Raw genomic sequence first — 20,056 nt, 5'->3', positions numbered from 1 at the left:
ATGAGAAACACTTTGACAGAGGTGAACACAGACGTGGGGGCCCATCTCGTCAACCCCCTGTGAAGACTGTCCACTCTGGGTTTTCTGGGCTCCCGTTTTCCTCATTTCAAGCTCAAAGTGAAAAAGAAAGAGAACGCAAGTGTCCCCGATTTTTGCAGTCAAGGTTCAACCAGACATTTCTCTCTGGATAATCCAAGATGTTGGTGGGCTCCCACTTTATTCTGATGTCCTCTCTCTCCTATCAGAGCTCACCACACCGGCACATGCAGCAGCCCGGCAGCCGCATACTAGCAGACATTCCAGCAAGTCAGGAAACTTGAGTTTTTCTTCCCTGGCTTTGAGGATAACTGACTGTGATCTTGAACAAGTCACATAATTTCCCTGAGCTTTCATTCCCGCTTCCATAAAGTGGAGCAGCTGGACTAACTCTCCACGGGTCTATGTGTGTAGTGGGAGCTCCTTAGAGATAGCGTCACACCTTCTTCTTCGCGGGAGTCACCACCTGCAAATACCGGGCATACATTATGGACTCAAATGCTCACTGAATGTGTGTATGAATAAATGACTCTTCTTAGAGCAACAGGAAGCATGGAGTCAATCAACAAGCATTTGTGAATGTCTACTACATATACTGTAGAGTGGGGAAACCAAATAACAGTGGGAAAATGGTTATTTCTCCCACTTTCCCCTTACCTCCTTCCTGGAGGGGGAACTTTGTAAGTCACAAAGACTGTGCTTACACAACTAAAGTTCTCAATACGAGCTCTAATTAGTTGTCAATATTAACAAGAGAAGAGTCTGACTCTTTTCCAGGGAGAAGCCACATCGGTGGTTTACATCAGACCAAGCGCAGACCGAGCCTCCAACTCGAGGACAATCTCCACTGCCTAGCACAGTGCCTGCCGCCTGCAGATGCTTTATAAACTTTGTAGTAGCAAAGTCTACAATCAACCCTCCAACATGTCCATAGGCAGAAATAATCTGAAATTGAGAGGGTAAGAATGAGCAAACAAAAACCATGCCTGGCCTCTTCCCTCCTCTTGGCTGGAACAAAAGTCACACCACCTTTACTCACTCCTGCCTGGAGGAGCCAGGGAGGACTTCCTGTTAACCTTCCCCTCAGCCCCATAAATATCACCCAGCACTTAAGCCCAGCCTCCCCCCATCTTTGAACCCATTTCCTGAAGCCTCTGGAATGAGTCACACTCAGTAAGTGCTGGTATTGTGTACCCTCGATGTTTGCTCCAAGTAGTATCACCTCCTTGCGCTTTGGACTGTTTCCAGACAAGGTCTGAAACAAGAGCCCCAGCAGCCTGGGCAAACACCTTCCCCGCTGTGGTTCCTGTTCCTCAAACCCTCTTGGACATGAAGCCTTGAGGGTCTTCCACCAACCCAGTTCCCTCTCCTTTAGGCGGGAGCCACGAGCCCACAGCCACCTGCCTGACCAACAAGGAGGCCTGCTTTGACCCGGTGCTCCAGGCCAGGGTTCGGGGCAAGAGAGAAGAGCCTCTCCTCCTTGATCCTCTCTGCTTCCCTCCTTACATGGCCACGGAATTGGAGGAAATTGTAAACAGTGGGGACACAGCAACTTCCCAAACAACACTGCTATTGCTGATCCAAGGACGGGAGTGGGGAGGACAGAGGGGAAACACGCCGTGTGAGTCTCTCTTTGCCAGCCCTTAGCACTCTATTTCCTGCCAGATACTAAGCTAGAAAATGTCACTCACATGTATTAGGAAATTCAAACAAGGAAAAAGACTTGGGGAAGAAATCATAGCACACTGGCGGGTAGGGAGGCGGGAGGGAGGACGGGAGGGGCTGAGAACTGCTGCCAAGTTATCAGTCGCCCTCCCTTGTTCCTAAGAATATGCTTCACTCCTTCTCTTTGGCCACCTTTACCTTCCAGATTCCCATAAATCACATGGTCCAGTTACCTAATGAGACCAGCGTCACTTGGCCGTTCTCACCCTCTAGTGGGAACACTGGCCTGGGAGTAAGGCTCAGACCCCCAAGCCACGTACCACGCACAGCCTGAGCCACTCCAAGAACTCAGGACCCTCTCACTGGGAACCTTCCACACACTCTTCAAGCAACGCACAGCAGCACCAACAGTTGAAATGAAAGTTCTAATCTCTTCCCTCCTTCTGTTGCTGCCACTAATGCTGGTGTCCACGGTCCGCAGCAGCTCAAATACAGGTAAAAAAAATTTTCTTTTTTTCTATGAAAGATAAAGAGGGGGGAGAAACATGGCAAAACAGAAAAGAACGTGACCACACATGCAGTAAAATGTAGCCCCTTTAGGTTACAGGGATTAGGGGCAAGTTAGCCTGTCTCAGTGCCTGTTTCTTCACTTACAAAAAGGAAAGAACTGTACATAAATCCAAAGAGTGTTGTGAGAGTTAAAGAAGCCCGTGTGTATGGAAGTGTCTGCAACTGTAGCTGGCGGGGGAGAAAAAAATAATGGCCCAACAAAGATTTGCTGCCTCACCTGCCCCCCAGTCCCTGCTCTAGAGGTAATGAATGTCCCCAGGGCCAGGCTTGGAGGCAGTGGTGGGAGGGTGTTGAAGGCAACTGTACAACCACAGACAGTAAGTCATCCTCGACTGTATTCGTTACAGTGCACCAGATGTGCCCCAACAATTTTTAATGCTGTTTCACAGTATGGTGATAAACTAGAAAAATCACACCACCAGGTAGTACCCGTGATTGAAACTGTAGGCACACCAAGCCCTGTTTGAACAGCTCACCTTTGGGAAGCAGACCCTGGGTTAGGGGCTCCGAATCGGCTCCACTTTTCACTACAGCTGAAGTGGCCTAGCCCTTAGCAGAACAGCTGTGCAGAAGAGACCTCATCCCGACCTATGTCTGCACTCGAGGGGAACATCTCCCCAAGGGCTACTTTGAGGTGAAATAGCTTTGTTATATACTGAGCATCAACTCTGTCCTAAAATCAGGAGTTCTCCCTACTCCACCCCAATTTCCAACGTTCCCTCCCTTACAGAGAGAGCTCTCTGGAAGCTGCTGGGCCCCCCAGCCCTGGGGCCTAGACCACCATTCTGGAAGCGAAGGCTTTTCCACCACTAGGACAGACACCAAGGCTAGAGTCCTCAGCCTGGATTCCAAGCTGCAGCCACAGCTGCCTTTCCAGTCCAGCCCTCCTCGCACTAAGTGCTCTGTGCTCCACTCAGCTAGGCCTCGGGCTGCTCCCGAGCTGCTCCTGTGCTTTCCCACCAGCTCAGCTTCGCTCACAAAACCCACCCCAAGCCCCCTCCTCCCACAGCCTCCCTTGATTCGTCCCAGGACCACATGTGAGCCCTCCCGCCTGTGAACAAGCTTAACCCTAACTCGACTCTCTGCCCTTTTCATGTTCTACCTTAAGTTAAGGTGTTGGTGTGCCTCTCCCACCTCCACCCCTGCCCTTCTACACTGTAACCTCCCCTCTGGCACAATCTGGTGTATTGTTTCCACATCCCTCACACTATCCCGCACGGTGCTCAGTAAATATTCGCAAAGTGAAAGAATAAATCCTCAGGTTTCTGAGCTCAAAATGTTGCCCTTAGGAGACTCGACACCCGCATTTCATAGCAGGCCCACTGACATTAGGGCTGGATAATTCCTTGTTGTGAGGGTGGGGGGGCTGTTCTGTGCTTTGTAACCTGTTTAACAACATCCACGTGGCCTCCACCTGCTAGAAGCCAAGAGCAGCCTCTCCCCTACCACCCTGCCCCGCCCAGTTAGTACAGCCAAAAATAGCTCCAGATATTGCCAAATGTCCCCTGGAGGGGGAACCACTGCCCAGTGGGGTCACTGCTCTCTACCAATAATTCTCAAACATGGCGACACGTTTAGACTCACCTGGACCTTGAGACTCAGACTTGCATTGAGGGGAACCGCGATCCAAATCCTGGCTCCATCACTTACTTTGAAACCCTGGACAAGATGCTTAACATTTTTCAGCCTCAGTTTTATCTTCTTAAAATGAATAAAATACCACTTAGCGTGTGCAACTGTTGTGAAGAGTAAACTATGGATAATGTGAACCTAATAAGGGTTCAGTAAATGGACTGAGTAAAATTTCTAAAGTACCTACTAAGGCACAGGAACAACGAACTAGGGAAAGCTCACTGAGCTGCCAGGTGGCGCGATTACAAACCAGAGGGGACCGGTGGTGGCTAGGCTCAATTTTTGTTTCCCAGGCAAGGGGAGTTTGCAATGATGGACCAAGTCTGGCAAGAAGAAATAAAACACTACACAACCCTCCCGCCCAAAAATTCTCCAAATAAAATCTGATCTTGCTTTATCTCTTCAAATAACCACATACATGTTTAATATGCTTTTCACAGGGAAGAGGAAAAAAGAAGAGAACCGATGACAATGTTAAGAAATAAATTACTTACAATAATAGAATACTCATTCCTTGTAAGATTACTTATTAATTATAAAATTATTTATAATAAATAGCTCCCATGTGTTAAACAATCCTATGTGGCAGGCTTCTCCTAAACACTTTATACATACTACTTCATTGTGTCCTCACAGAAATGTAGTGTACTTTTTTATTTTTAACTTTTCATTTTTCAGACTTAAAAATGTTGTGAAAAGAATCAGAGTTCCAATAGATCCAAAAACCCACACACAGTTTTTTTCATAGCCATAATATGATTATCAAAACCAGAAAATTAGCAATGATACAATACTATGAACTAATGTACGAATTTTCAGAATTTGCTAATCATCCATTGATGTCCTTTTCCTGGTCAGAATCCAATCCAGGATCCTACACTGAAGAAAGGCATCATCTCTCCTGGTCTCCTCCGATCTAGGCACTTTCTCAGCTTTCCTCGTCTTTCAGGACCCTGACATTTTTAAGAGTACTGTCATTTATTTTGTAGAATGTGCCTCAATTTGGGCTTATCTGATGTTTCCTCATGACTAAATTCAGATTATGCATTTCTGGCACTAATACCACAGAAGCGATACTTGCCTTCTCAGTGCAGCACATCAGAAGGCCCACGATAACAGTATCTCTCATGATGGGTGATGTTACGTTTGAACACTGCTTAAGGTGGTGTCCATAAAGGTACTATTTTCTCATTGTAGTTAATAAGTATCCTGTGGATAGATACTTTGAGACTATGCAAATAGCCTGTTTCTTCTCATCATATTTTTGCCCGTTAATTTTTAAAATCCATTGATGATTCTTGCCTACAACAGGTATTATAGAGTCTTAGCAAAGCAGTGATTTTCTATTTCCATCATTCCTTCTACATTTATTAATTAAGATTCTACTATAAGAAAGAGCTGTTCCTTCTTTCCCATTTATTTAGGTATTCCATTATTTATTTTTATAAGTAAAGACTTGGGGATATTTGTGGATTATAATCTATTACTATCCTTATTCACCACGTCGCTCATATTGTCCCAAAGCTGGCCACTGAGCTCCAGGTGGCTTTGGTGTCTTTTTTTTTTTTTTTTTTGCGGTACGCGGGCCTCTCTCCGCTGAGGCCTCTCCCGTTGCGGAGCACAGGCTCCGGACGCGCAGGCCCAGTGGCCATGGCTCACGGGCCCAGCCGCTCCGCGGCATGTGGGATCTTCCCGGACCGGGTCACGAACCCGCGTCCCCTGCATCGGCAGGCGGACTCCCAACCACTGCGCCACCAGGGAAGCCCTTTGGTGTCTTTTTGACGTGTCATTTCTTTAGCAGTTCCTGACTTTCTCACACCACGAGATGTTCCAGCCTCATCTTGTACTTCCCTTCTGCAGCCCTGGCGTCATCCATTTGTCCACGGAGCCCTGGTTCCTTTCATGAGGGAATGATATTCACAAACCTTGGGCACTAGGTATTGCCCATGGCTACTAGGGCTAGTGCGTCTAGGCCCTCTGGTGGACAGATGTGTGCATACACACACCAATGTACTTTTTTTAGCCCCGTTTTATTGGATTGGGCAAAAAGTTCATGCGGGTAAGATGTTACCAAAAACCCGAACAAACATTTTGGCCAATCCAATACAAATTATGTAAATGAGGCACAGAAAAGGTAAGCAGCTTGTCCAAAATCACAATGCTAGTAAGTAGCGGAAATGAGAAGTCAAAATAATAATAGAGCTACTGCAAAACCTAACAAGTGGAAGTAACTTCTTTACACATACAAGTCAGCAAAAAGCAGTAAGCCTAATACTCCAGCATAGACATTCCCTTTGGGAGATAACTAGAAGTCTGCAATAATAACCACAATAACACCCATCGTGTACTGAGCACCTACTTGGGCCCCAGGCCTCAGTAGCTCCTTTATTCCTAACAACACTGCAAGGTGGATACTAATATCCACTCTTTACAAACCAGAGAACCAAAGATCATAGAAGCTAAGTGACTTCTCTAAGACTACATAATTAACTGACAGAGCAAGCAGTTGACCCCAGGTCTGTCAGGATATAAAGTCCATGCTACTCTACTGTATTAATACTATCCAAAGCTGATTTTACGTAGAACAGAAATAAGCTTTTACCTTAATAGTTATATGTTTATTTTAATGCATGTTAGGAGAACAATCTAAGCATGTATCAAACCCATAATCTCACAGATAACATTGCATAGGATGAAGCTCTTATGTAAATTAAATTTATTTAGACAAAAGTATCAAGTAAATAGTAGAAAAGGTGGTATAAGTTATAGCAAAAATCATTAAGGTGGTCCAAAAATGTCTGACTGACACTTGGAGGACATAATATTATAGTAACACCTTCGTTTTCAGTTACATCATGAAGTTAGGGTCATGTAGGGCTGCAGAAAGAACAGCAGACTACGAGCTTTGGACCAAGGTTTTAGCTCCAGGTGTGTCACCATTACCTTTGTGAACTTGGGCATTTCATTTGCTCTCTCTAGGCCTCAGTTTTCTCACCTGAAAATAAGAGATGGTGATTTAGTTAATTAGTACAATGCTTTAAAAACAACTTGGTAATGATATCAAGAAACATAAAACTGTTCATAACTTTTGACCCAGTAATTCCATTTTGGGAAATCTTGCCCAAGGCAGCAATCCAACATTTGGAAAACGGTTACAAGCACAAAGAAATTTATCAATCTCCAAAAATAAAACAATCTAAATATTCAGCAATGAGAGAAGAGTTAAATAATCGGAAACACATATACTTGAGAGTGTTAGTCATTCAAAATGTCTGTTATAAATGTTATAGGAATGTTGTTATATATATATAATATATAACATATATATATTATATATATATATATATATAATGCTGTTATAAATGTTGTAGGAAAACAAAGGAACAAGCTTATAAAGTGAACAAAAAGAAATTGGCTCACATACTATGGTTATCACCTCATTTAAAAATTATATGCAGGGACTTCCCTGGTGGCGCAGTGGTTATGAATCCACCTGCCGGTGCAGGGGACACAGGTTCAAGACCTAGTCCAGGAAGATCCCACATGCCGCGGAGCAACTAAGCCCATGTGCCACAACTACTGAGCTTGCGTGCCACAACTACTGAAGCCTGCACACCTAGAGCCCGTGATCCACAACAAGAGAAGCCACTGCAATGAGAAGCCCACACACCACGACGAAGAGTAGCCCCCGCTTGCCGCAACTAGAGAAAGCCTGCGGGCAGCAACAAAGACCCAACGCAGCCAAAAATAAATAAATTAAATTAATTAATTTAAAAAAATTATATGCAGTAAACACACCAAAATTCCAACAGCTGATAAGGGTAAAGATTTCTTCATTTTTACTTTACAAATTTTCTCTAATATAGTTATATTGCATTAAAAACGAAAAAGAAAAACTTCTCAGTGAAGGGGTTCCACTAATGATCTCCAAGTTTCCTTCTGGCTCTAATATTCTGTGGTTTTTCTCTGGAACCAGAAGTAGAGATCAGGTGACAGTGATATAGTAGAAAAGTTTAGACAGTTGGGGTTATGCCCGTTGAAATTACTTTAACGCCACTCCAAATAGCACACGAAAACACTTGGAAACCAGCACTTGGAGAAATGATGCAACACCCTTCATCTGTGTGGCAGGAAGGGCAGAAAGAGTTTGGGAAATAGGAGAGCGGGATTGAACCGGATGCTGCTCTAAGGGCCCTCTCTGGACAACTTGTTCATCCGCTTATCAAACAAACATTTACCACGTGTCTACCATGTGTCAGGAGCCATGTAGCTGAATGACCACTGAGCCATTGGTTCAGAGTCTAGTGAGGAAGAAAAATTTTTAGTTTGCTAGGACCACCATAACAAAATACCACAGACTGGGAGGCTTAAACAACAGCAACTTATTTTCTCACAATTCTGGTGGCTGGAAGTCAAAGATCAATGTGTCAGCAACTTTGGTTTCTTCTGAGGGCTCTCTCCTCGCCTTACAGATGGCCGTCTCCTTGCTATTTCCTCACCTGGTCATTCCTCTGTGCATGTACATGCCTGGTGTCTGTTTGTGTGCCCAAATCTCTTCTCCTTATAAGGACTCCAGTCAGATTGGATTAGAGCCCAACCAACAGGGCCTCATTTTAACTTAATCATCTCTACAAAGGCCCTATCCTCAAATACAGTCATTCTGAGTTATTAAGGGTTAGGACTTCAATGAATTTTAGGGGGACACAATTCAGTCCACAACACATTTCAAACAACAAACTATAACTGTGCAAGGATAGAGCTGTACTGAAATGTGACGGGGAACCATGGGAAACCGTAATTAATTCTGGCAGGAGATATGAGCAACTCCTGTACAGAGGAAGCATCATCTGGACCCAGTTCTAGTCCCAGAATCTCTATAAAACATCATACTTGATTGTCATAAAAATATTTTAGGTATCACAAAATGGGAATAAGATAGCATCAGGTGGTAAGACCGACTTGAATAGAGGCCAAAAGAGGAATGGATTTGTTGCAGAGGAACAAAGGTAAATACCATCCTCTTATAGTTGAACTGGGATTATGGATTCAAATACAACCGAACGTGGAGGTCTGGTGAAGCTCCTGACTGGTCTATGGAATAATCTACTCCTTGCTCTCATTCCTTAGGTCATGAGGATTTTAATATGTGTAGGGAGGGATCTTAATGGGGGGAGGTTGTAAGGTGTTGATTAACCCCTACCTATTGTCCTCTCTTCCATCCAGAAGCCATTCTTTCTCCATCTACCTCCGGCTAAGCTTTTCTCTAGGCCAGATTTTAAACCTCGATTCCTTATCCATTTAAAATGCTCCTCTCTTGAAGCACCCTAGATCCCTGAGTAAAAAGGAAGAGCAATGGAGCTACGCTGACCTCGGTAGCACGATGATGCGGGACCAATTCTCTTGGTCCCTTCCCTTTCCAGTGACTGGAAGTGACCAGTTTTCTTCCTACAGGGATTGCCAGAGGCCATAGGGACCAACGCCAGGCTTCTGGGAGGTGGCTCCAGGACGGAGGCCAAGAATGTGAGTGCAAAGGTCAGTAATCCAGTATTGACAACAGCGATACGCCATCAGATCCCAGCTTGTTCCCCTGAATCCCTCTGGGACCGGAGCAGATGTTATCTGAGCTGACCTCACCCTCTCCCCTCTCCACAAGACCACCACATGCAGCACCAACACTTATTTTCTTCCTGAGTTTCATGTAAGAACCAGACTCCTCCAAGGTCCAGCGGGGAGCTGGCTGAATCTCTGGCTGCCCCCTCTCCCTTACCCTCTTTTCCCCAACAACCCAGGGCTGCCTTCCAAGTCTTTCCTGGACCCCATTCTCAACCTTATTTTACTCACAGGTAAGACTGAAATCAGAGAGGCAAGCTTGCTTGAGGTAAAGCAGCCACTAAAAAGCAGACACCTAGGTCTTATTCCTCATTTTTCAGTCTCCCTAATGATACCCTGATGCCTCCTCCAAACCTGCCACCAAATCCTTGCCCATACAGGTCAGGCAAACAACTTAGAGACCCTGGTGCTCATGTAACTGGATACCTTCACTGTGCTGGGTTGACCCTTTCCCACACCCACTGCAGTATGAAAACGAATCGAGAGGCAAGGAAGATGGCAAGTAAAGCCCTAGCCCTCAAACTTATTAACCCTTCTAAGCAGCAACTCCCTTATTTCAGATTGGTTCCTGAGAGCCCCTAAAAGAAAACTCATGGCAGTGCCCAGGCTGCCAAAGAAGCCGTGTCCCTGTGATCATTTCAAGGGCAGAGTGAAGAAAACCAGTAAGTTGCAAAAGAATGACCTTCCTTAAACCAAAGTCACTCTGTGGAATCAACTAGGGCTGAAGCAGGGGTTGTGAAGAGACAAGAGAAATGAAATGAAGACCAGGATAAGCACACTTCTCAGCCCTTTCTACTCAGTGTCATCTTGTGGGGAAATAGGAAGAGAAAGAAAAGCAAAATGCAATTCTCCTAATACTAGAGAGCCTTAACCAAATTCCTTAATGATAGAATGCCATTGCTTATCAAAGTGGAGGCAGATGGGGCTGTTGGGGACCGGTCATTGATCTCTGACAATGACACCGGTGTTGGTGTCAAACAAAATGTGATTCCTCCCTAGTCTAGGTATAAATAAATGTCATATAAAAAGAATATTGGCAAGAGGTAAACTGATTGATGTTATGATATTATCAAGAATGGGATGAATCTAGATCCTTATCACTGTTGACGGAGGTAAAATAATATTTGGTAGTACCTATCAAAAACTTAAATGTGTGGGGCTTCCCTGGTGGCGCAGTGGTTGAGAGTCCGCCTGCCGATGCAGGGGATACGGGTTCGTGCCCCGGTCCGGGAGGATCCCCCATGCCGCGGAGCGGCTGGGCCCGTGAGCCATGGCCGCTGGGCCTGCGCGTCCAGAGCCTGTGCTCCGCAATGGGAGAGGCCGCAACAGTGAGAGGCAAACTTAAATGTGTGTACCTTTTAACCAGTAATCTCACTTCAAGAAATCTCTAGTATAGAATATTAGCACGAATATTCAGAAATATGTACAAGAATATTAATTATAGCAGTATTGTAGTGACAAATGAACATATTAAATGCTCATTATTAACAGACTTGTAGTTTGTTCATTTTACAATGTACACAAATATCAAATTATGGTGTTGTACCCCTGAAACTAATATAATGTTAGATGTCAGTTATACCTCAATAAAAAATTCATCAAGAGCAAATTGGGCAGTTCTGCACTTGTCAGGTCATGTTGATTGGAAAGATGTCCACAATATATTAAGTGAATAAAAGGTGCAGAGACCCCCTAGTTCAAGCCCATCACAAAAATAAATTTCAGTGAATTAAAGGTCTAAATTTGAAAGACAAACTTACAAGGGAATATTGGAGGCAATATTCATGACCTTGGGGTAGGAAAGGATTTCTTAAACAAGTAACAAAAATTATAAGTCATAAAGGAAAAGATTAATAAATTTGACTTTATTGAAATTAAGAAATTTTGGTCATCAAAAGAAAATGACAAGAAGAAGAAGAGTAGGGGTATGTCTGCAAATATTAATATCGATAAAGGATTAATATTCAGACTGATAAGTAATTCCTATAGAGCCATGAGAGGAAGGCAGGAAACACAACAAATAGGCAAAAGAGTTGAGTACACACTTCAGAGACAAGAAATCCAAATAGCTAATAAACATGTGAAATGGCACTCAACCTTACTAGTAACTGAGAAAATATGAGTTAAAACCGAACAGAGGGACTTCCCTGGTGGCGCAGTGATTAAGAATCTGCCTGCCAACACAGGGGACATGGGTTCGAGCCCTGGTCCGGGAAGATCCCACATGCCGCAAAGCAACTAAGCCCGTGCACTACAACTACTGAGCCTGCGCTCTAGAGCGCGTGCTCTACGACAAGAGAAGCCACCACAATGAGAAGTCCGTGCACTGCAACGAAGACCCAATGCAGCCAAAAATAAATAAACAAATTTATTTTTAAAAAAACAGATCACTCTACATCATAAGATTGGCAACAATTTTGAATTTTTGAATTTTATTTATATTTTTATACAGCAGGTTCTTATTAGTCATCCACTTTATACATATTAGTGTATATATGTCAATCCCAAGGATTGGCAACAATTTTAATGTCTGATAATTCCATGTATTGCCAGAGAGTAGAACAGAGAAACTATCATCTCCTGCTAAAGGGAGTGTAAATTGGTAAATCACTTTGAGAAAGTGCTGGTAGTTATCTACTAAAGTTTAATTTCTGTGACCAAGCAACTCCACTCTTAGCAATTCCATACTCAAAAGGAATGTTGCTTATGTACAGTGGAAGAAATGAACAAGGATTTCATAGCAGGATTGTTTATAACTATCCCAAACTGAAAATTGGTCAGTTTATTGGTCAGTATATTTGAATATTATATATTTGAATATTATAATATTGGTCAGTATATTTGAATATTATAAAATTGGTCAGTATATTTGAATATTATATATCTGTGAGAATGAACAATAATAAAGCAACATAATGTTGAGTAGAAGAGAAAAAAATAAGCGAGAATAGTTATAGCATGATTTGATATACATAAAGTTTAAAATAAGGCAAAATTAAACTAAATTATATAGGAATGTATAAGTAGGTGGTAAAGCCATAAAGAAAAGAAAATATTTTTTTATTAATTGTTAAATTAATTTTTAATTAATTTAATTAAATTAATTAAATTTTAATTAATTTAAAATTAATTAAATTAAATTAAATTTTAAGTTAAGTTAAATTAAATTTTAATTAATTTAATTTTTAATTTAATTTTATTATTTGTTAAAAAAATAATAAAAAAAAGATTTGTTAAAGGAACATAGAAAAAACAATATGTATAGGATAAGCTCATTTTGTTTTTTAAAGTGAACTATTATGTTTATATACAAAAATATATGGAAAACTATGTAGCAAACTAGTAACAACAGTTAGCTCTACAGAATGAGGAGTAGCAGCTGAGGTTGGGGCATCCTTTAACTTTTTACTGGATATACTTTTTCATTTTAATTTTTTCCATGGGATGAGTCTTACTTTTAACATTTTAAAAGCTCTCATAAAAAATAAATTCTAAAAATGTTTTTAACAGTAGTCTCTCCCTTTTCTTTTCACCCTAGGGCACCAAAGACACCACAAGAAGCCAACCAAACCCTCCAGAGCCTGCCAGCAATTTCTCAGACGATGTCAGCTGGCAAATTTTGCTCTGCCCTTATAGGAGCTCTGAGAGCCCACCGTCCCGATAAAACATTCTGTCAACAAGGCAGTGAGCGCACCTAGAAGATGCTCTTCTCCCACCTCAAGCTCCCCATCCCTGTCCCTACTCCCTAAATCATCCCAAAAAGCATGTTCCCCAAGATTATTGCCCCCTCTAGTGGCTTCTTTTCTTGTCAGTCTTTTCCTGGGGCCTCCCCTTACCCAGGCTTAAATTTACTTACCGGGAATCTCTGGTTGCCTAGCTGGTCCCACTGGGTCTTAAATACAACCAAGCAAGTAGTAAACAAAAGTCAATAAATATATTTAAATGTAATAGGTCAAAATCATTTTCAAATGGGGTCTGGAAACTCACATTCAATCCAGACAACCCACTTTACCCTGTTCATTCCAAACTCAATCCAGATTATACACACACCTCTATCCAACACCACCTTCAATCTCACTCCAGTTTCCAACTTTTTATTCTTTTACTCATTCAACAAACCTTTCTGAGGTAAGAGCTAGGTGGGGCAAAGAAAGAAGTTAAAGTAATGAATCAGACATTGTCCTACTAAAGATAATATAGGTTTAAAAAAAAAGAAAACCTGGCACCATTTCCTAGCACATAAAATGCCTCTAGTATTTATGATTATCATCATCACCGTCATTAACGGTCATCTGACTGTAAGTTTCCAATCTACTACAGAAGACATGTGCAGAGGCATAGTTGAAGGCTAGAGAGATGGTGTGGAAGATTTCAAATGCCACTCGAAACAGCTTCAAGATGTAAAAATGAGATGTCTTTCTTATTTTTATTTTCCTTTTTTTTTTTTTTTTTTTTTTTTTTTGCGGTACGCGGGCTTCTCACCGTTGTGGCCTCTCCCGTTGCGGAGCACAGGCTCCGGACATGCAGGCTCAGCGGCCATGGCTCATGGGCCCAGCCGCTCCGTGGCATGTGGGATCTTCCTGGACTGGGGCACAAACCCATGTCCCCTGCATCGGCAGGCGGACCCCCAACCACTGCGCCACCAGGGAAGCCCCAGTCTTTCTCATTTTTAAACATGGGAGTAAAATGATCAAAACGATAATAGAAGGAAATTAAAGTGGAAACCATTTGTATGAATGAATAAAGAGGAAACAATTACAACAGGGTAGCTCCTGCTTCCCTCTCTGACCCTTTCCTCAAACATCAGAAGGAGAGAACAGAAAAGGAACACTCCTCCAGAATCTGGCTTCTGTCATCCAGATGAAACAGAGGACTAAGTTGGGGTGCTGGCCTTATGAGAAGAAACATTTTAACTGAGTGGTGAGTGGGGCCTCCTCTGGTAGGAGAGTGCTGGGCTCTCAGCCTCCCGCTGCCCCCAATCCCTCCTCCCACAGCAGGAGGCACACAAGCGCTTCATTTGGCACAGGAGTGGAGAGGCAGCTGTGGTCAGCCCACGTGCCAACTGCCTTAGGAAGAGCAGGGATGCCAGGATGAAGGAGTGGAACCCAAAGGGAGGAGCCATCATGAGCAATCAGTGAGGGATCTGTGACAAAGGAGGCCTGTGAGGGCCGAGAAGGATGAAGCCTGGGAGATCAACATCTCCCTTCAGGGAAATAACAACAATGGAGCCAGGCTCTAAGTTAGTTTCTAGGCCTGACTGGGAACCTGAGCCACACCAGACACCTATCACCCAGTCAGAGTCTGGGCCAGAAAAGACACCCACAGCTCAGCCAGCATCTAAGGCTCAGCAGGGACCCGATACCCAACAGAAGCGCACTGCACAGCAAAGACCCCTTGCCCACCATGGAGCTGAATCCCAGCAGGAACCTCGAGCACAGCAAAAATCTGCTTTGCAGCAGGAATTTCTTGCCCCACAGGAGCCTGCACCACAGCAGTCACCTCCCATCCAAAGGGTGCCCTTCAGGAAACAGGAAGCTGCCTCACAGCACAGACCTGGGCTGGGAAAAGATTCTAGAACTCAACAGGAGCCGGAATTGAGAGAGGGAGCTGGAGCCCAGGTAGGACCTGGACCCCAAAATGGATCACCTGCCCAGACGGAACTGATGTCCCAAGAGAGACGGAGACAGTCAGACCCTACAGCTCAGCACGCAGCTCCAGCCCAGGGAGCCAAATCCCAAGAGGGATCTTTGGCTGAGTGGCAATTTCTGTCAAAACCAAACGAACCATCCATGCAGCAACCGGCCTCAGAACATAAGACATTTCCTGAACGGGTAGTAGATTCTGGTGCAGATTCGGATTTAGGGTTTACGTTAGAGACCAACTCGCCAGCCCAGAGGGGTGGAACAGTGGCCCAGGGAATGAAGCCGGTCTTCAAGGGGAAACCTGGTTATGAAGTGATGTCGGGATTTGGTGGGACGTCATTACCCAGTAAGAAAACCAGCAGCCAAAACCCCAGACACTACCGGAACCCAGGTAAGTTGAGCTTGGAGGAAGGGGGCCTCCCAGGGATGGTCATTCATTTGCTCAGGAAGAACTTAGGCCTGCCAGAATGTCAGGTGAGCTCAGGTGACCCCGCAACAGTCCTGCAGACACAGATCAACAGCCCCATTTGACGGAGGAGGAAGCTGAGCCCTAGAGAAGAGAGGGATCCTGCAGGAGGCTGGGCAGTTAGGGGCTGGCCAAGCCAGGACCCCCAGCGAGCCTCTGACTCCTTCCCCTGCTCCAGGCTGCCTCCCCGCGGGGATCTGGGGGAAATCAAACAGAAACTAAAGAAGGCCCTGGGCGAGGGGCCCGTACTCATCCCTTGGGTCCCCAACCCTGAGCACCACTCTGGGGCGGGCACCAAGTGGGCCACCGCGGCACCCTGCTGAACGTGGACCCTTACCTTCGGCGAGTGTCCACGCAGGCCAGGCCGAAAACCGGGCAGGAGCGACCCTTGAGCTCTCTGGGCTGTCCAGTGGGCAGGAGGACACTTGTCCCCAGGGAGTCCCAGTCCCGCCGGGCCCATGGCCTCGTGGGTTGTGATCTCAGGAAGGGGGCGCCTGGGAGGGGCGCTGGGGCTCCGCCCAAGTCCCAGGCAAGGTCGGCGCTGACGGGAGGGAGAGCTGGGGGAGCGGTGTGGGCGGGTCGTGGGCACAAGACTCCACTGGCGGCAGCATCCCTGCGCCTCCTCCAAAGCCGGCCATGGTGCCCCCGGGGAGCAGGCTCGGGCCCTGAGCTCCTTCTCTGCGCTCAGAAGCCCTGCCCTGCACAAGGTGGGGCGCAAGTTCTCTCTGGGGAACGTGGGGAGACTCGGTGAGATAGCCAGAGGGGGGGAAACAAGGCGGCCGCACTCCGGAAGCTGAGGGCGCTGTGAGGACGGTTAGTCCGAAGGCTGGTAATGGGGGTCTCAGCCCAGAGGCCTGTGTCCCCCGGAAGGGCTGGGCCGCCTCTCTCAGGACTGAGGAGAAGAGGGTCATCCGGGTCTCTCAGTGCCACGGCTGCTCGTGTGCTTTGGGAGGGCGGGGAGGAGGGGAGCGATGGTGCTTCTGGTGCTAAAGATAAACAGCGGTTTCCCTGGGCCTCCCGAACCCAGTCTCAAGGGACACCTTCACCACAGCGCCGCCACAGCCAAAGCCGCCTCTCTGGGACCGTCGGAAAGAGTTGATTTGTGCGCATGCGCGAGCCTCGAGCCTCCTCCGTTTCCCGCCTTTTCCGAGGCTGGCGCCACGCCCTCTCTCCCTCCAGCGAGGCGATGCGCAGCTCGGGACCAATGCGCAGTCATTGATCACTCTTAGGTCCACCATCCACTCACTTCCATTCTCGCCAGAAAGGAGAGGGCAGAGAAAAGAACCCTGAGAAAGAGAATAGGAGAACTAGAGGACAGAAGGCGGAGGAAAGGGCGGGGCTTCCCCCTCCAATGGCTCACAGACAGAGCTTTGCCTCAGGCACTGTCGCCCCGCCCGATTTCCAACTGCCTGAGGACCTGGCGGGCCCCTCGCCCCTAGAAGGAGGCTCAGCAGCAGCCTTGTCTCCTGCTCCAGCGGGTGGGCCGGATGCGTTCTAGATGATTCCTATGTGGCAAGTGCAGTGGGGAAACGACGCTGACAGCCAACACGTGAAAAGACCCAGGCTTCCCCGCTGGAGAGACCCCCGCGGGACTCCCCACTAGTTTGGCCAGAAAGACGCTTTTGCCGCCTCCAGGGCTGCATTTGTTGTTGGTCCGTGGTCTGTTCGATGCGCGTAAGGGGGCGGGGCCAGGCCTCAGTCCTTAGCCATGGGGGGCGGGGCCCCGCAATGGAGTGAAGCCCGGATTGCTCTTGGGGCGCGACCCAGAGAGGAGCAAGTCCGGGACTGGGTGGTGTTGGGGGCCCGATAGCAAGGATTGGCCCTAGGGGCCGGGACTGGCGGCTGGATTCGGCCCTGGCCTCTGGAATTAGCCCCGGGATCGGGGACCACATAGGATTGATGGAGTAAGCTAGGGGGACGGAACCGCCTTGGTCCGTGGGGCCCCGACCGCGAAAAGGGCCCAAGAGGGGTCCAAGAGCCGTAGGCGCCGACGGTGGCTAAAAGACAAAGCCAGAGGTGAGCGGGCGGGGGTGGGCAGCAGCCCTGAAGGTACTTGAGACATCCTATGGGAAACTGGGGACCGAGTGGACTGACGTCCTGCCACAGGAAGTGGGGGAGCCCGTAGACTGGCTCATTGCCGCCCTGTGGGGCGGGCGTGCGGGGATAATCCACTGAGAGAAGCGGGTGATGTGAGAGGGAAATACCACACCCAGCAGAGAGACTATCAGACATCCCAGTACCATCTTGGGAGGGGAGTCCAGAATGTGAGTGTCCCGGACCAGGATTCCTCTTCCGGCTCCGGACTCACTGTGTGACCGTGGGCAACTCCTGCCCTCGGTGTTTCTAAGGTGGGAAATGGTTCAAGCGCGATTTTCAGGTATGAGTCACCTTTTTTTTTTTGGCCACACTGGGGCATGAGGGAATCTTAGTTCCCCGACCAGGGATCGAACCTGTTCCCCCTGCAGTGGAAGCGCAGAGTCTTACCCACTGGGATGCGTTAAGAAGTCCCAAGTCTCTGACATTCTTGCGACGGTAATGAGGAAAAGGTTTAGAAGCTGTTGTCCAAAAAGGAAGTTTAGGGGTGAGTCAGGGAAAGGAAGGAGGAAGGGGTGCCCCATAGTGGGGAATGCCTGGAGGAGGGGTGCAGTACAGCTCCAAACAGCCCTGTCCCACCATCCTTCATTCAATCCGCTCATCCATTTGTTGTCAGTCCACCTGCCTCAGCCTGACTGCCCTAGGACCTAACTTCTTGACTCCTACTCCTAGGACTAAGGGGCCCTGGGTTGGCTTTGGACAGCCTAACCTTCACTTGGGAGAAGGAAGTGCTGTCACCTGGGTTCCCTAGGGGGTCACATTATTTACAGATCTCATCAGGCTGGAGAAACACTGACAGACCAACAGAGATGCTACAAGCCTCAGGAAGAGGCACACATGCAGTTCTTTCTGGATTAGGAGTATGTGTCAATCCAAGTGAGGACCTTTGGGAATTTCCTGTGCAGAAAAGAAACTGACATAGCCCCCAGGCCCAGAGACCCCCAAACTCATCATCTTCTCTGCCATAGACATCATCATTAGCCAAGGTTAGAACTGGAGTTGGCTCCAGACACACACAGGAAGGCTCAGACAGGCTCAGAGCTCAGACTGGGCCCAAGGCCATTCCCTGTCACATGGCAAGACACAGCCTCACCAACAGGACAGTGTGCCCAGAGGCAGCACACACCATGGTCAAGAACGGGCCTTGGAGGGCTTCCCTGGTGGCGCAGTGGTTGAGAGTCCGCCTGCCGATGCAGGGGACACGGGTTCGTGCCCCTGTCCGGGAAGATCCCACATGCCGCGGAGCGGCTGGGCCCACGAGCCATGGCCGCTGAACCTGCGCGTCCGGAGCCTGTGCTCTGCAACGGGAGAGGCCACAACAGTGAGAGGCCCGCATACCACAAAAAAAAAAAAAAAAGTTGAACTCATAGAAACAGAGATTCAAAAAATGGTTGCCAGGGGCTACGGTTGGGGGAAAATAGGGAAAAGTTGGTAAAAGAGTACAAACTTTCAGTTATAAGATGAATAGGGTCTGAGGATCTAATGTATAACATGTTGACTATAGTTGATAATACTGTATTATATAACTGCAATTTGCTAAGAGAATAGAACTTGTGTTCTCATCAGAAGAAAGAAAAGGGTACGTATGTGAGGTGACGAATGTGTTAGCTAACTCAGTGGTAGGAATCCTTTTACGATGTATACATATATCACATCATCATGCTGTACACTTTAACTATATTGCAATTTTGTCAATTATACCTCAGTAAAGCTGGAAAAAAAGTGGCCTTGCAACCTTGAGTCTGGCTGGCTCAGAACATGTCTCACTCACGTACCACATGCCCTTTGTATCCACGTCCATTTTCATTTAATAAATTTTTTGCACCAAAAGCAAAACACAACAAACAAAAAAACCCTAGCCAGATACTACCACAGTATCTGACTCATACCAATGAGCCACGCTTCTAATTCATAAGGCCTTCATTTTATTTTTTTTAATGGAAACAAGTCTTCATTAAGTAACTTTTAATATCAGAAAAATAAAACTCTCATAATTCTCTTTACAGCAAATATATCAGTGTCAGTGCTCTGGCCATCTTAAGTTAAAGGTGCTTTATCATAAAATATATGGTTTTAAACTTCACTCAAATTGAATTTATAATCCCTATGACTTCCCTACAAGGCCTTCATGTTAAAGGGGAGGAAATGGAAGCCCAAAAAGGGAGAAGGTTTGGCCAGGATCTCCAAGTCAATGGCTGAACCCAGGCTAGAACTCACGTCCTCAGGAGGCGGCGGCGAAGGGGAGTGTTTAGGTTTCTCCTGCTTGCTGGGCATGATTCTGTCACTTTGCCAATGATCCTCCTCCCCAAGCCCCCTGCGCACTTCAGAGCGAGCACTGCCC

The 20,056-nt window shown here is 46.5% G+C and overlaps 1 protein-coding gene across 1 annotated transcript; it reads left to right on the top strand.

Annotated features, from left to right (window-relative positions):
* Positions 1–1,684: 1,684 nt before the first annotated feature.
* CXCL17 (C-X-C motif chemokine ligand 17) lies at positions 1,685–13,430 on the top strand. The gene is made up of 4 exons (XM_027079714.1): positions 1,685–2,196; positions 9,355–9,435; positions 10,074–10,175; positions 13,052–13,430. The coding sequence occupies exons 1-4, from the start codon at positions 2,118–2,120 to the stop codon at positions 13,147–13,149; spliced, it is 360 nt and encodes a 119-aa protein (XP_026935515.1). The 5' UTR covers positions 1,685–2,117; the 3' UTR covers positions 13,150–13,430.
* Positions 13,431–20,056: the final 6,626 nt, after the last annotated feature.

Source organism: Aethalodelphis obliquidens, unplaced genomic scaffold, assembly GCF_003676395.1.
Source record: "Aethalodelphis obliquidens isolate GAN/ISIS:26980383/991018 unplaced genomic scaffold, ASM367639v1 scaffold43, whole genome shotgun sequence".
NCBI lineage: Eukaryota > Metazoa > Chordata > Mammalia > Artiodactyla > Delphinidae > Aethalodelphis > Aethalodelphis obliquidens.
This window is presented reverse-complemented; position numbering and strand designations above follow the sequence as displayed.

What these genes read in the sequence shown, in the direction of transcription:
- CXCL17 (XM_027079714.1), top strand. Translation starts at nt 2,118, where the DNA reads ATGAAAGTTCTAATCTCTTCCCTCCTTCTGTTGCTGCCACTAATGCTG. An exon ending in CCAAGAATGTGAGTGCAAAG is followed by an intron (nt 9,436 to 10,073) that starts GTCAGTAATCCA and finishes CCCTTATTTCAG; the next exon opens with ATTGGTTCCTGAGAGCCCCT. An exon ending in GGGCAGAGTGAAGAAAACCA is followed by an intron (nt 10,176 to 13,051) that starts GTAAGTTGCAAA and finishes TTTTCACCCTAG; the next exon opens with GGCACCAAAGACACCACAAG.